At 38.0% G+C, this 12,379-nt stretch overlaps 1 protein-coding gene across 3 annotated transcripts in view; it reads left to right on the plus strand.

Annotated features, from left to right (window-relative positions):
* The window catches only part of aatkb (apoptosis-associated tyrosine kinase b), a 79,711-nt gene that overhangs the window by 57,469 nt on the left and 9,863 nt on the right, over positions 1-12,379 (plus strand). For 2 of the 3 annotated variants that reach the window (XM_017701686.2, XM_017701697.2), the window contains 7 exons: positions 6,991-7,067; positions 7,843-7,961; positions 9,437-9,524; positions 10,068-10,201; positions 10,926-11,010; positions 11,882-12,003; positions 12,219-12,368. In XM_017701686.2, coding sequence (XP_017557175.2) covers positions 6,991-7,067; positions 7,843-7,961; positions 9,437-9,524; positions 10,068-10,201; positions 10,926-11,010; positions 11,882-12,003; positions 12,219-12,368 — 775 coding nt within the window. Of the gene's footprint in view, positions 1-5,058; positions 5,544-6,990; positions 7,068-7,842; positions 7,962-9,436; positions 9,525-10,067; positions 10,202-10,925; positions 11,011-11,881; positions 12,004-12,218; positions 12,369-12,379 lie in introns of those variants that run through there. The other variant, XM_017701715.2, reaches the window with a different exon arrangement.

The following is a 12,379-nucleotide window of genomic DNA, read 5'->3' on the forward strand; positions in this document are numbered from 1 at the left end:
ACAAACTTGTAAAACTATTGTCACACAGAAGCAACAGAGTATGCTCTCAATCAGTAAACTCACACCTAGACAGATAGATGTTGTCGATAGAAGGGATGGGTTACTGAATTTAATGATATGCTGCCACAATGATAATACTACTGTTTTAAATATATATTTTAAAACATATTTTAAAATATAATTATAATAAATTAATACTGACAGTTAACAAAAACTCTGTTTGCGTATCATTTTGGGTGCTCTTGTTTAGAAAATCAGTTGCAAATATATTAATAATAAATTAATGGTGTGTATCAATGGTACATAATTTCTGTAAATATGTCCTAAAGGACCAAAATGAAGAATGTGACCATCGCTTCATCTGATAAAACTATGCCCACTCACCTCCTTCAGTGGTGCCACTCTCTAGAGTGATATCCTCAATTTGAAAGACTCCTAAAAAAAAAAAAAAAAAAAAAACCTCATCTGATGATGTATCTTGAAGGGGGGGGGGGGGGCATTTGAATAACTACAAGGTGGCAGATACTTAACCCCGAGACTTATCCCATACTAAGACTTATTATTCAGTAACTACAGGGACTTGAGAGAGCTGAGCTATCCTTACATTATAGAAGTGTGTGGTAGGACTTTGGGCCCACCAGCGGGTCCTGGCTGTTTAAGATATAAGTGTTGGCTGTGTTAAAGGCAGAAAGAAGCCATATTGGTAATGTTATTGCTAGTAAGCCTTCTGTATTTATTATCCTTTGTATCAGTGGCTAGATCAGCAGTCAGGATTTCTTTATTGCTATGAGAGGGAGGAGGATCTCATTGGTTGTATGATGTGTTGCTTGGTGATACAGGGTATTGTAGTGACTATCAAAACAGAAAAAGCATCCAACCTCATTATGTTGCAGAAGAGAATAGTGTATGATGACAAATAACATAATAATGGTAGTTTTAGGCCAGAATACTCTAACATTTATCATACTGTGCACATTTTTCTTGGAAAGGGAGATTTTAATGTTTGGAGAAGCAAGCGGAACAAAACAGTTTGAACAAAATAACCTAGAAGCTAGGTCCAGCGCTCAGGAAGCATATGGTCATTAACGTTATGAAATTAGGGAAGCAACTTCTTTAAAAAAAGGATCAACAAATCCAGCAATTCAGTCACATATTGTGATATTGAATTGCTTGTACCTCCCAGCACTATCGTCCCATCCCCAGAGCACAGCAATGTAATCTGGTCATTTATGAGTACATGATGGCAGGAAGACTGAAGCTATTTGAGGAGTGGCTGCGATGACTTCACCGTGGTTGAATGTCTGGTGGGACTGGGCTGGGGTACGACACAAAATACCAAAAGCACTCCCTTACTGCAGCGGATCATTTACCGATCTGTTTCATTAACTCTGACTGATGGAGCCTGTGAGCTCTAGCTCACCCGTTTCTCCTGATTGCTGAGGTCTCTGTATCTTTTCCTGAGATTTAAGAAATCAGCAGGGAAGACAAGCAGAGAGAAATAAACACTGAAACTAAAAGCATGAGTGTGGGTGTGTGCTTCACACCCTAGTGTCTGAAATATTACTCGTCAGAGTGTACACACCCTAACACAGCTGTGTTCTTCAGGGACCAGCTCGCACTACACACACTAAACCCACTATGTTTGTGCAAGGTGTCTGTGTGTGTGTTCAACCCAGTGTACAAAATCATACTCTTATATGTAAGAACATACTGGATCAGATGGACATACAACCTCAGGCACGTAATGTAACTCGATACGGCCGCAATAGGAGCTCACAGTGTGTCTCAAATTAACATCGCAAAGGACTGCAACTGCCTACTAACTGCACACATATAAGGTGCTGGGTTAGAAGGGGAGATGAAATAATGGAGCTGTCAATCTCTGAGCAAAAACAGAAAACTAAAATTTAGTGACAAATGGAGAATGATGTACATAAATGAAGCTTTTTTCTCAGAAACTGAGAGCTAAAATACCGGTGGTAAATATATTTTAGTGCATGTTTGAGGCCTATGTAGCCACTATATCTGCTGCCATTGTTAAAACAAGTCTGCAACAGCACATTTGGAGACATCACTGCAAATTTACACCTGGTTTAAAAGGTAGAAAAACATCCATACAAAACTGCCCAGTGCAAACATTAGTAAACTGACAGAACTAGTCCTGCGGTCATCCTTGTCATCAATATGTGATTATAGAGGACATAGGACTTTGAGGGTGGTTAGTGTAAAACTGTCATATATATATATATATATATATATATATATATATATATATATATATATATATATATATATATATATATATATATTCCAGATTTTCGATGTATGAAAATGGCCAAAACCAAAATGTATTTGATTGTATATTTTTAAAATGGATTTTAAATGCATTATTCCAAATATATTTGTGAACTATATTTTTTTAGATACATTTTCATTTCAAATAAGATATCCAATCATACCTGCATTTTCAGCGTATCAATACCTATATCACTTGATTTTGCTAGGTTACAGGTTCATTTTCTAATTCATTCAAATTAAGTGAAGAAACTGGAATACAAATTTTCCCTCAAATTCCACAATTCCAAACAGTAAATTAATAAACAAATGTATTTTAACTCACATTTGAATATCTTCTTCTCCACCATGTTGATCACATTTAATGCAGTCCTTGCCAAAGGCAACACTAAGGGCATGTACAGAGCAGCCATGAGTGTCCATTTTTGGTCTTTGTGGGCATGCACAAAGGAGGACCGCAGAAACACCAGTGCATCAAATGAGACAAGGTTTATGCAATAACCCACACTTCTAATACCTCCAACCATTTTCTGCACCCATATTTTGAGTGGACCTTCCTCGAATGTTTATTGAGGAAGTGCATTGTGCAGCTTGCACACAGCCCCTAGACTGTGAGGACAGGCTTGTGTGCCAGTTTTGTGCATAACACTGAGGCACAGTGCATCCAAATTGTGCCTAAAACTAGCACAAAAGGCCATAAAAGACACATCAGGCCTACATACTTAGTTTTATTACATCACATGCATTGGTGCAAATCTGAGGGAGGGATCATCTTCCTCCCACTTGTTATAAATATTGATCGATTGATTGATGGATTTCTTTTTAGACCATTTCATATTTTAAAACATTACACATCTCTGAGCCTAAAACTGACTCTGAATGATGATTGCATGGCATAGTATCTCATACACGACTGGTATATAAGAGTCCAGTGTAGTTGTACTGTTAAATAAGCTAACTTGATTTATTCAAACAGTTACTGAAATTTTTACTGTCCTGTCCTATAGTATGTCTAATAAACATAATAAACACCTGCGTAACAAGTGCAGTGGAGCTGGTGGTGGTCCAGTAAAACTAAGCTTGCCTAGTCTTCATTTTTTGTGTGATGGTAGCACCCCCCCCCCCTCCATTTATCAGATCAAATTTGCACTCCTGCTCATGTGATAACACTCTTAGGTACCAAAAACACAGCATCGGCATGTGGTGAAATTTCACCCTCACTTGAATTCTTTTAAACTGTCCATTTAAACTAAAGAGCTTCAGGAAACTGTGTGCGTGTGTGTGTGTGTGCATGTGTGTGTGTGTTAGAGTGATTTATCTCTGTCATTTGTCTAAAGATTCCCAGAAGCCATTTGGCTGTTTTCCCTGTTTGACTAGGAAGGAGACACACTGATGGTCATCCATACTTCCATGAACACACACTCTCACTGCCTTTATGCTACTTAGAGATACACATGATCTTCAGTGAAGCAGAAAAGGACATATAGATATTCAATCATGCAAAGATTGCACATGCAGTTACACATGCCTTGTGACGTTATAAGATCTAAATGCAGTAAAGTCCTTCCAGCAATAAAATATTCACACTTCTAGAGCAAATCTAGAGCTATTATGTAAGCTTTATGAACCTGCCTGTGTGATGTTACACAATGTACATATGTGTAAACCCTGCCAGAACAGATTGTGTTAGTCTGTTCATTCTCTATTGTTAAAAGCAGAGCTCAGAAAGACATGATTTAATTTTTCCACTTTAATCAAGAACAGAATTATCCTGTTTGATGGCAGCCAACACTGCACTGCTCTTCCAAATGTTCTCATGTCAAACTCCCAAAATAATCATGGTGCTTGTAGAAATTATTGGTAATAAATCATGAGTTGGTGTTGTAGCAACAATTGCTTCAATGTTTTGAATGGCTTACAAGACTAGAATTTAGAACTGATTGCCCCCATAAAAATATTCTAAAATGCCAACTTCTGTGATTCATTTAAATCTTTAGTTTATTATTGCAGAATTCTAGTACCTTATTATGAATTGTAAAGTTATCTGTTGAGTGAAGTTTTATCTCCCCATATGTCTATAATGAGACTGTATGACAGCTTTTATTATTTTACTAGGACCTGTAAGATCTTAGTTACACCATTACCTGTAGCAGCAAATAGCATAGCGGATCACTCAGAGGCTCCATTTACTTTTTATGAGCATACCAGACTTTGGTGCCCATTAAACATTGTTCTAGTTTGTAACTGGGGATCTGTAAATGCACACTAACCAAGTTGCTCTCCCAGCCATTTTCATATTCTTTTACATCTCTTGATTCACGTCACTTATCTGTGCTTGTTGCACCTCTTCGTGACCTTGGGCAGAGATGCCAAAGGGCATGAAGGCACCAGCGCCCCTCCCAGATGAAGAATGGGCTTCTTGCTGAACCAATCTCAGCCTATTAAGTTGCGAGACAATAGCCCAAGTGTCTCTTCTGCTCTCAGGGGTACCAAGCAGTGCAGGGGCAGGACAAAGAGGCTGATTCTCCCCAGAGAAGGCCCTTCAGGAGGGGGATGGAGCAATGGAGAAATGACTGCTCCCTGGAACATGACATGGGCGTAAAATATGGACGGTGCATAAAGGCAGGATAGAGAGAGAGACAGTATGTCACACACTTTCACAAAGATTCATCTGTCTGGAGCGAGAGAGACAGAGAGAGAGAGAGAGAGAGATTGTTATGTCCTTAGCGCTGGAGCTAGTGAATCAGATGGTACTGCTTGATTGGGCAGGATAAAGATGTATTGAGTTGACACAGCAACAAGCCTCCAGCAGTGGCTTTGCAGAACTCAGCGCATTTTCCCATGAACCTTTACACATCTTCACTTCGGATGACTGGACTTTAGCATGAATGGCTGTGATGGTTTTAGCCAAAGTAGCGGTGTGTCTAAGTGATCTGAAGGTGTTTTTGTGCAGCAAAGCTTTTTGCGAACTTCACTCTTGATCACCAAAAGTGTCACCATTTTTTGGAGCAATGGCATTTGATCAGTTCTACATAGCACGTCAAATTTCACGCCTCTGGGCTTGGACACCACACGTTGGTTCTGCATATTTTTGCTTAAAATTCTCACAAATGCAGAGAATGTACACTCTTGCTGGTTTTGATATGATTTTTGGAGGGTGATTTTGATCTAAGGAGAGGTTTTTCTCCTGCATCAGAGGCTGGAAACATCACAAGAGATGGCTGCTGTGTTAACGATCTGAAGTGATGGTAATTTTCAAACTTCTTGAAGTATTTATGCTTTAGCCTTATTAGGTCTGTCATGGTATGTCTCCAAATACCTATATAATTCTGTAACAAATCTAGCCTAAAATGTGATCAATCATGTATTTCTGTAGTGTTTGAGTACATTGTGCATGGTAGCATACTTGCAGTTAGCCTTATATTCATAGTTACTAGTCTTGAGTGAAATGCTGTACAGCAGCTAGTTAAAACAATAGGTTGAGGAGTTAAGCAAGTTTTTCAGTCAGATGAACAACAGAACAAAATAGAATTAGCTAGAAATGAACAGAATACAATCCAGCAAACAAGTGGACTGGAAAACAACATTTAGGTTAATCTAGCAAGCATTAAAAACTGAGCTAAATGTGACATTGAAACAGGTTTATGGTGCAATGTAATGCAAAAGGCTACTTTTTGGCAGAAGAAATTGTCAATATTAAAGCACATTTGTTTCAATGTTAGTTGCTTTATTGCATTATTATTACAAAATATAATCAGTAGAACATTCTAGGTTATGAGTTATTGCAAATAATATCATGGATGTGATCTTTGATGCTGGTGCTGCTGTTGTATCTCCAGTTTTGTCTTTTTTTTTTTCTTCATGATGAACAGACCAGAAAAAAGAGCCTAAAATGACTTGAAAAAATACCTATATACCATATTCTCCTGTACAGTTACCACAAGGTTTTGTGCCAACAGCGATATACTACATGTACATATAGTATTATGTTGACCATTTCACACTGAAGAATGAGGAAAGAAGAAATTGCTTGTTTGCTTGGAATAAAACTTCTTGCCATCTCCTTTAAAGGTTTCATTTTGGATATGCCTGTTTTGTTTTTTCAGATGGTGCAGTGTAGTTTTGTGCAATGAAAAAACACCCTTTGCATGTTTTTCTAATGCCAACATACAGAAAAAGGTCAGAAATGCAGACTAAACTTGTTGATGTAGAACATAGAGATTTAATGGTTAAATGGTAATATTTCTCATATTTCTCATACTACCAAAGACACCTCAGAGTGTGGTGACAGTAAACAGCTCTCAAATGTGACTTCTCTATAACTGTGCAAAAAAACTGCTCATCAAGTACAAACAATGTGAAAGTACCCTCAAAGGTACAGCAATGGTCTTAAGGCGGGGGAAGTACATATTTACACCCTTTTCTTATCGTGACCTAATATTTTAAAACCAACAGAGAAAAAAGTCTAGGGTGTATGGAGTCAATGCAACTTAAATATGCAAATTAATATTGCTGCATGGAATGGAGTATGGTCCAACATGCCCCCCCCCCCCCCCCCCCCAACACACACACACATATACACCCACGCACCCGTCCAAGTGACAGTTTTTTATTTTATAGTGTAAGATTACAAACACTGTAATCTGTAATGTCTTATTGTTTTATCTCTCTTTCCATCTTTTACGGTTTCTGCAGTCCAACTGAAGTCAACAGATGCGACTCGTCACAGTTTGCTCTACATTAAGGAGATTGGGCACGGATGGTTCGGCAAGGTAGGCCTTATTTATTGTTTATTGGTTTACTTCTGCTAATGCTGTGCCGTAGGATGTGTGGGTGCAGATCAAACATTTAGCTCCGTTCCACTCCCTGCCTGCCTCAGTTTAGTCCCGGGGATGAGAGCACATCTGTTATGCTCTATCACCTGGGACAGGCTGCAGGAGTCCTGCACGGATCCGGCTGCCTTTGATGTTCCCTTCGTTTCTCTTAAAGGCTTGTCTGAAGCTCTCTTTGTAGCTGCAAAATGCAAAACCTAATGTCACTGTGTGAAATTGGAATAATAGTTGTCTATGTATGAATATATTCCTTGGATTTCATTCTCATACGCTCTCTCTCTCTCTCTCTTTCTCTCTTTCTTTGTCTTTCTGTACATACAAATACACATACATACACACTCCCTCAATTTGTTCCATTGACTGGGTATGTCCATCTGCGTGTGTGTCCTCGTCTGCATGAACGGTCATGTCCTGCTCTGTCATCTTGTGTGCGTGTGTATATATGTTCGTGGGTTTTTTTGTCCTTTCATCCCATTTTGTTCTCCTCTGCTTTATCAATGGAATTTGCTAAATGCATGGTGAAAATTAATCTCGGTGTCTTTGCCTTGAATTTGTCTTCCTATCTGTCATTTGGGTTAATCTATCCAAACGTGTATGTGTGTGTTTGTTTGTGTTTGTTCTTCTCCTCTCCCCTGTTCATGTCTGTACACCTGTGCTGTCTGTTTCTCCTGTGTGGGTATCTGTGTGTATGTGTGTTGATGCTGTGTGTCCTCAGGTGTTGTTGGGGGAGGTGAACTCTGGCCTCAGCAGTACTCAGGTGGTGGTGAAGGAGTTGAAGACGAGCGCCAGCATGCAGGACCAGATGCACTTTTTGGAGGAAGCACGGCCTTATCGGTGATCATCCTACATTTAATACGATAGTTTTAAATGTATTAACTCGGCATCACTGATATAAAGCACTAAAAGCTATTTACGTGCTAATGGTGCCCTCTTGGGGAGGATCTTTAGCCTGCTAAATATGCTTGAGTACGTAAGTGAGGGAGGGAGTTGCAAGCATGGTTTATGAGGCTTGGCATTTCATCTTTAAAATGTTTGAGAGCAATATGAATTGAATCATTTGAATTCTTGAATTTTTTAATCCATATTCCAGTTCTGGATTTTGTAGTCACTGGTAGGTGAGAGATGATGTCGCCAGGCAATTATATTAATAACTGCAACATCCAGTACCTTAAACCGGATTTGACGCCAGTTTTGAAGACCTCTGTCATAGAAAAAAAAAATACTTATGGTTATTTTAAGAACTTTTTAAGTGCAGAACCCTCTAGCATCTTCTAGTCCAGTAAAGGCTACATTATTTCTGGGAACTATAAAATCCATCTCTATAATTCTTAGCTCATTTTATTTAATAGAATCATCCTCTCCAAAAGTATTGCAGTAATACACTGATTTCCTTATATCTTGTGTTTCCAATCAAAATTTTACATTACATTTTGTATGATAGCATATTACAAATATGTAAAAATGGCACGGTACCATGTACTGTACTACAGGATAAAGCACTCTACCAACATCAGGGGCTGGGCCAATCAGTCTGATCTTAAAACCTGCATAAATTTCATAGCCCTCCAATCGCTGTTTAGCAACTTTTCCACAATGCATTACAGAATAGAATATAGAATATTCGGCCTGAGTAATATGTTGTGCATGTATCTTTGGTGTACTGGAGAAATTCATATTTGATTACATACTGCATGCAACTTACTACTTCTGGGAACAATCAGTACATGCGGATAAGAAGTAAGACCATTTAGAAAACCTTCATTTAGCTTCATGTGTCGTCTTTTTTTCTGATTTCTTTCTCACAATCTGTCATTACATATACAGAAAATTGTCAACATCACAAGATGCCAATGTCTTTATACAGTACTGCATAAAGGTTTTAGGCCAATCTAGAAGTACTTATTTAGGCAAAAGCACTATTAAAAACATTATATACATTATATTATATACATTATTTTATAGAATAAAAGCAGATTAATAGCAATACAGTGAAAAGCTACAAGCTGGAAGGAAGAACACACGTTTGATTTCTTTTGCGCTGAATGCAGCTCCAGCCATAGTATGGATTAGTTTAATTCCACCCCAGCATACCTTTATTATTTTTTTTTAATTAAGCAAACTAGGAATTCAATGCTTACTGCAAATACTGGGTTCCCTTGAACAGAGGAAATTAAGCTTATAGTTATATGTTCTAATGTTTTGTTTGTCAGTGTTTTATTTTTATTACCTTTTATTTTATCTGAGAAAATAGCATTTTCTCACTTAGTATGACTACCAAAGTGTACTAATTCTGTCACTGGTGTCTCCAGGTCCCTGCAGCACCCAGCTCTAGTGCAGTGTTTGGCTCAGTGCACAGAAGTCACCCCCTACCTGCTGATCATGGAGCTCTGTCCTCTGGTGGGTTACCTGTGACACTCAGAGTACCTTGCATGACCAAATGAAGCTGTATGCAGCTAGGCAGGCCTTAAATGCTCAGATGTTTCCTTTATTATTATTTATTTTAAACTGTCCCTTAATATAGCTTTTTATTATTTGTTTCCCTTTAGTGTGATTTTTCTGCAGTCTAGCCACATTTGTAGAAGGCCTTTAAACATATATATATATATATATATATATATATATTTTTTTTTTTTTTTTTTGTCTATTATGCAAATAGAAATGTAATTATGTATTATAAACAACTGTTATAAACAAACAGATACTTTTCCAGACCTGTTACTACAGACATATAAATGAATAAATTCATTTGTAGCCACAGTGTAGTTTAATGAATGCAGTGGCCCTCTAGTGGCTTGTTATGGTAAAGCACACTGACATCATCCTACATTCCTGTCACTGCCATTTTTTCCTCCATGCAGAGCATACTAATGCTTGTTTATGCTATTCCCTTCTACTGCTTGTTACAAGCTATTTCTTCCTGTCTGATCTCCATGGTAACAGGGCGATGTGAAAGGTTATCTGCGCAGCTGCAGGGCATCAGACTCTTTGACCCCTGACCCTTTGCTCCTTCAGCGAATGGCTTGCCAGATAGCCTCTGGCCTTCTGCATCTCCACAAACATGATTACACCCACAGGTGGGCTGTCTGCATCCATCACTTCAACAACTGGACACTCTGATTTCCACACCTGCGCTCAAGCAAAAATGTCTTCAATGACTTTGTTAAATGTTTCGACATCTCGGCTATGAGTTTGCTGGCAAAATAGTTCTTATCTCCTCTCTTGCAGTAAAAGGGACTATATCTCAAATTGTATTGCATTTTATTGTTCCAACAAATCCATCTTTGATGATTGTGTGAGTATATGTGCCAATAATAGTCTAGAGTAAAACATTCTATACATGAACTGTATGAGTTAATTGCATGTTTGAAAGCTTCAAGAATCTTCACATACAACATCAAACTGTTTCCAGCTACAAGGATGTATATAGACATATGTTTGTAGAAATCACAACCTAGTTCATAGAGCAGGGATAACTGAAAACCTAATATAGCTGAAAAACATGTTTGCAAGAAATCACCTCCAGCTGTAACTATAGTTTTACTGTAGTAAATTGTGCTCTTCTTTGTTCTGGTATCAGGATTACTTGGTAACTTCATGTAACAATATCCTGATGCTGCCTGAGTGTGCCTCTGCTACTCCAGCATCAGTGATTTTGTTGCTGGGGGTTACTACTCTTCTCCATGAAGAAAGAACAAGTATAGAGACTATTATTACTAATGTCTCCTTGTCTCATCTCTTAATGATATTGTTAGCAGTTCATGTTGATAATTTTATTTGGGCATTTTTTGTCTTTACCAGTGATCTGGCTTTGAGGAACTGCCTTCTGACATCAGACGTGACCGTCAAAATTGGAGACTATGGGCTGTCACACAGCAAGTATAAGGTATGGATATAGCATTTGAATAGTTAAAGATGAGGGTAATTATTCAGTCATTACTATGACTTACTCAGTATCTACTATGAATTATGTAGTAACTACTCTGTAACTAAGAAGTATAGAGTGAGGAATAGGGAACCTTTAAGGTTCAAAGTGTTAAGTTTAGCTATGAATTTATATCACAGCATTAAATATCTGTTTATTCATGACAAAATCTGATAAACATTACTTATAATGGATGTGTTTACATGCAAAGATCTTTGCCAGTCTGATTGAACACATTCTACAGCTTAAGACTGAGATGCTTATATTCTCACTCTACTCAACAATCTGATGGAAAGTACTTAAATGCACACTACAAGTAATCCAATCCAAAATTATGCACATGCATAGAGTACCACTTAGTGTAGATGTTACTATGACAACAAGCATCACATGAGCAACAGAGTTTTGAGCTGATGTGCTTGTATTTTTTAATTTCTTTAAAATTATATCAGACTCAAAAAATGTACTTCACATGTACTTTTTAAAGAAGGGTGAGGGGAAGACATCTGTCTTTCACTGCTATCTTTCAAAGATTCTTTCAGTTCAAAGCATAAACTTTACCTCCTTTCCAGACCTCCCACCATATTGAACATTATAAACTTTCACTATGATGTGACACACATGCGCAGAACATACTTAAACTTTCTGGTTGGGAATGTAATCAGATACAAGTATTTACATGGCTATTATTCCACTCTATGGACATATTGTATTCCGAGTGAGCTATTAGTTGGACTATTAACAGATTATCAGGCTGCATGTAAAAGTGGCTATTGAAAATCAAAATTCAATACTCTTTAAACAATAATCCTTCCTGCCTGCTCTTCCTCAGGACGACTATTTTGTGACTTCGGATCAGTCCTGGGTGCCGTTACGCTGGATTGCTCCTGAGCTGGTGGATGAAGTCCATGGCAACCTGCTGGTGGTGGACCAGACCAAACAAAGCAATATCTGGTGTGTAACACGTTAAATGAAAATAACGCAGTTCTGTAGTGAATGTGCTACACTGCAGGAGCTTCATCTATAACAAAAGTTTAATTTTCATTTGGAAGTTTAGAGAGATTTGACTTGATACTGCAAGGGAAAGTAAATGTAAAATCACAGGAGAGTGAAAAAATCAATAAACAGCAAACCATTCTAGTAAGATTAATTGTATATTTGTGTTTTAGGTCTCTTGGGGTAACAATCTGGGAGCTGTTTGAGTTGGGGAACCAGCCTTATCGCCACTACTCAGATAGACAGGTCCTCAGCTATGCTGTGAAGGAACAACAGCTGAAACTGCCAAAGCCATTGCTTCAGTTCCCTCTTGCTGACCGTTGGTGAGTGTTCT

The sequence above is a fragment of the Pygocentrus nattereri genome, chromosome 13 (assembly GCF_015220715.1).
Source record: "Pygocentrus nattereri isolate fPygNat1 chromosome 13, fPygNat1.pri, whole genome shotgun sequence".
NCBI classification, from domain to species: domain Eukaryota; kingdom Metazoa; phylum Chordata; class Actinopteri; order Characiformes; family Serrasalmidae; genus Pygocentrus; species Pygocentrus nattereri.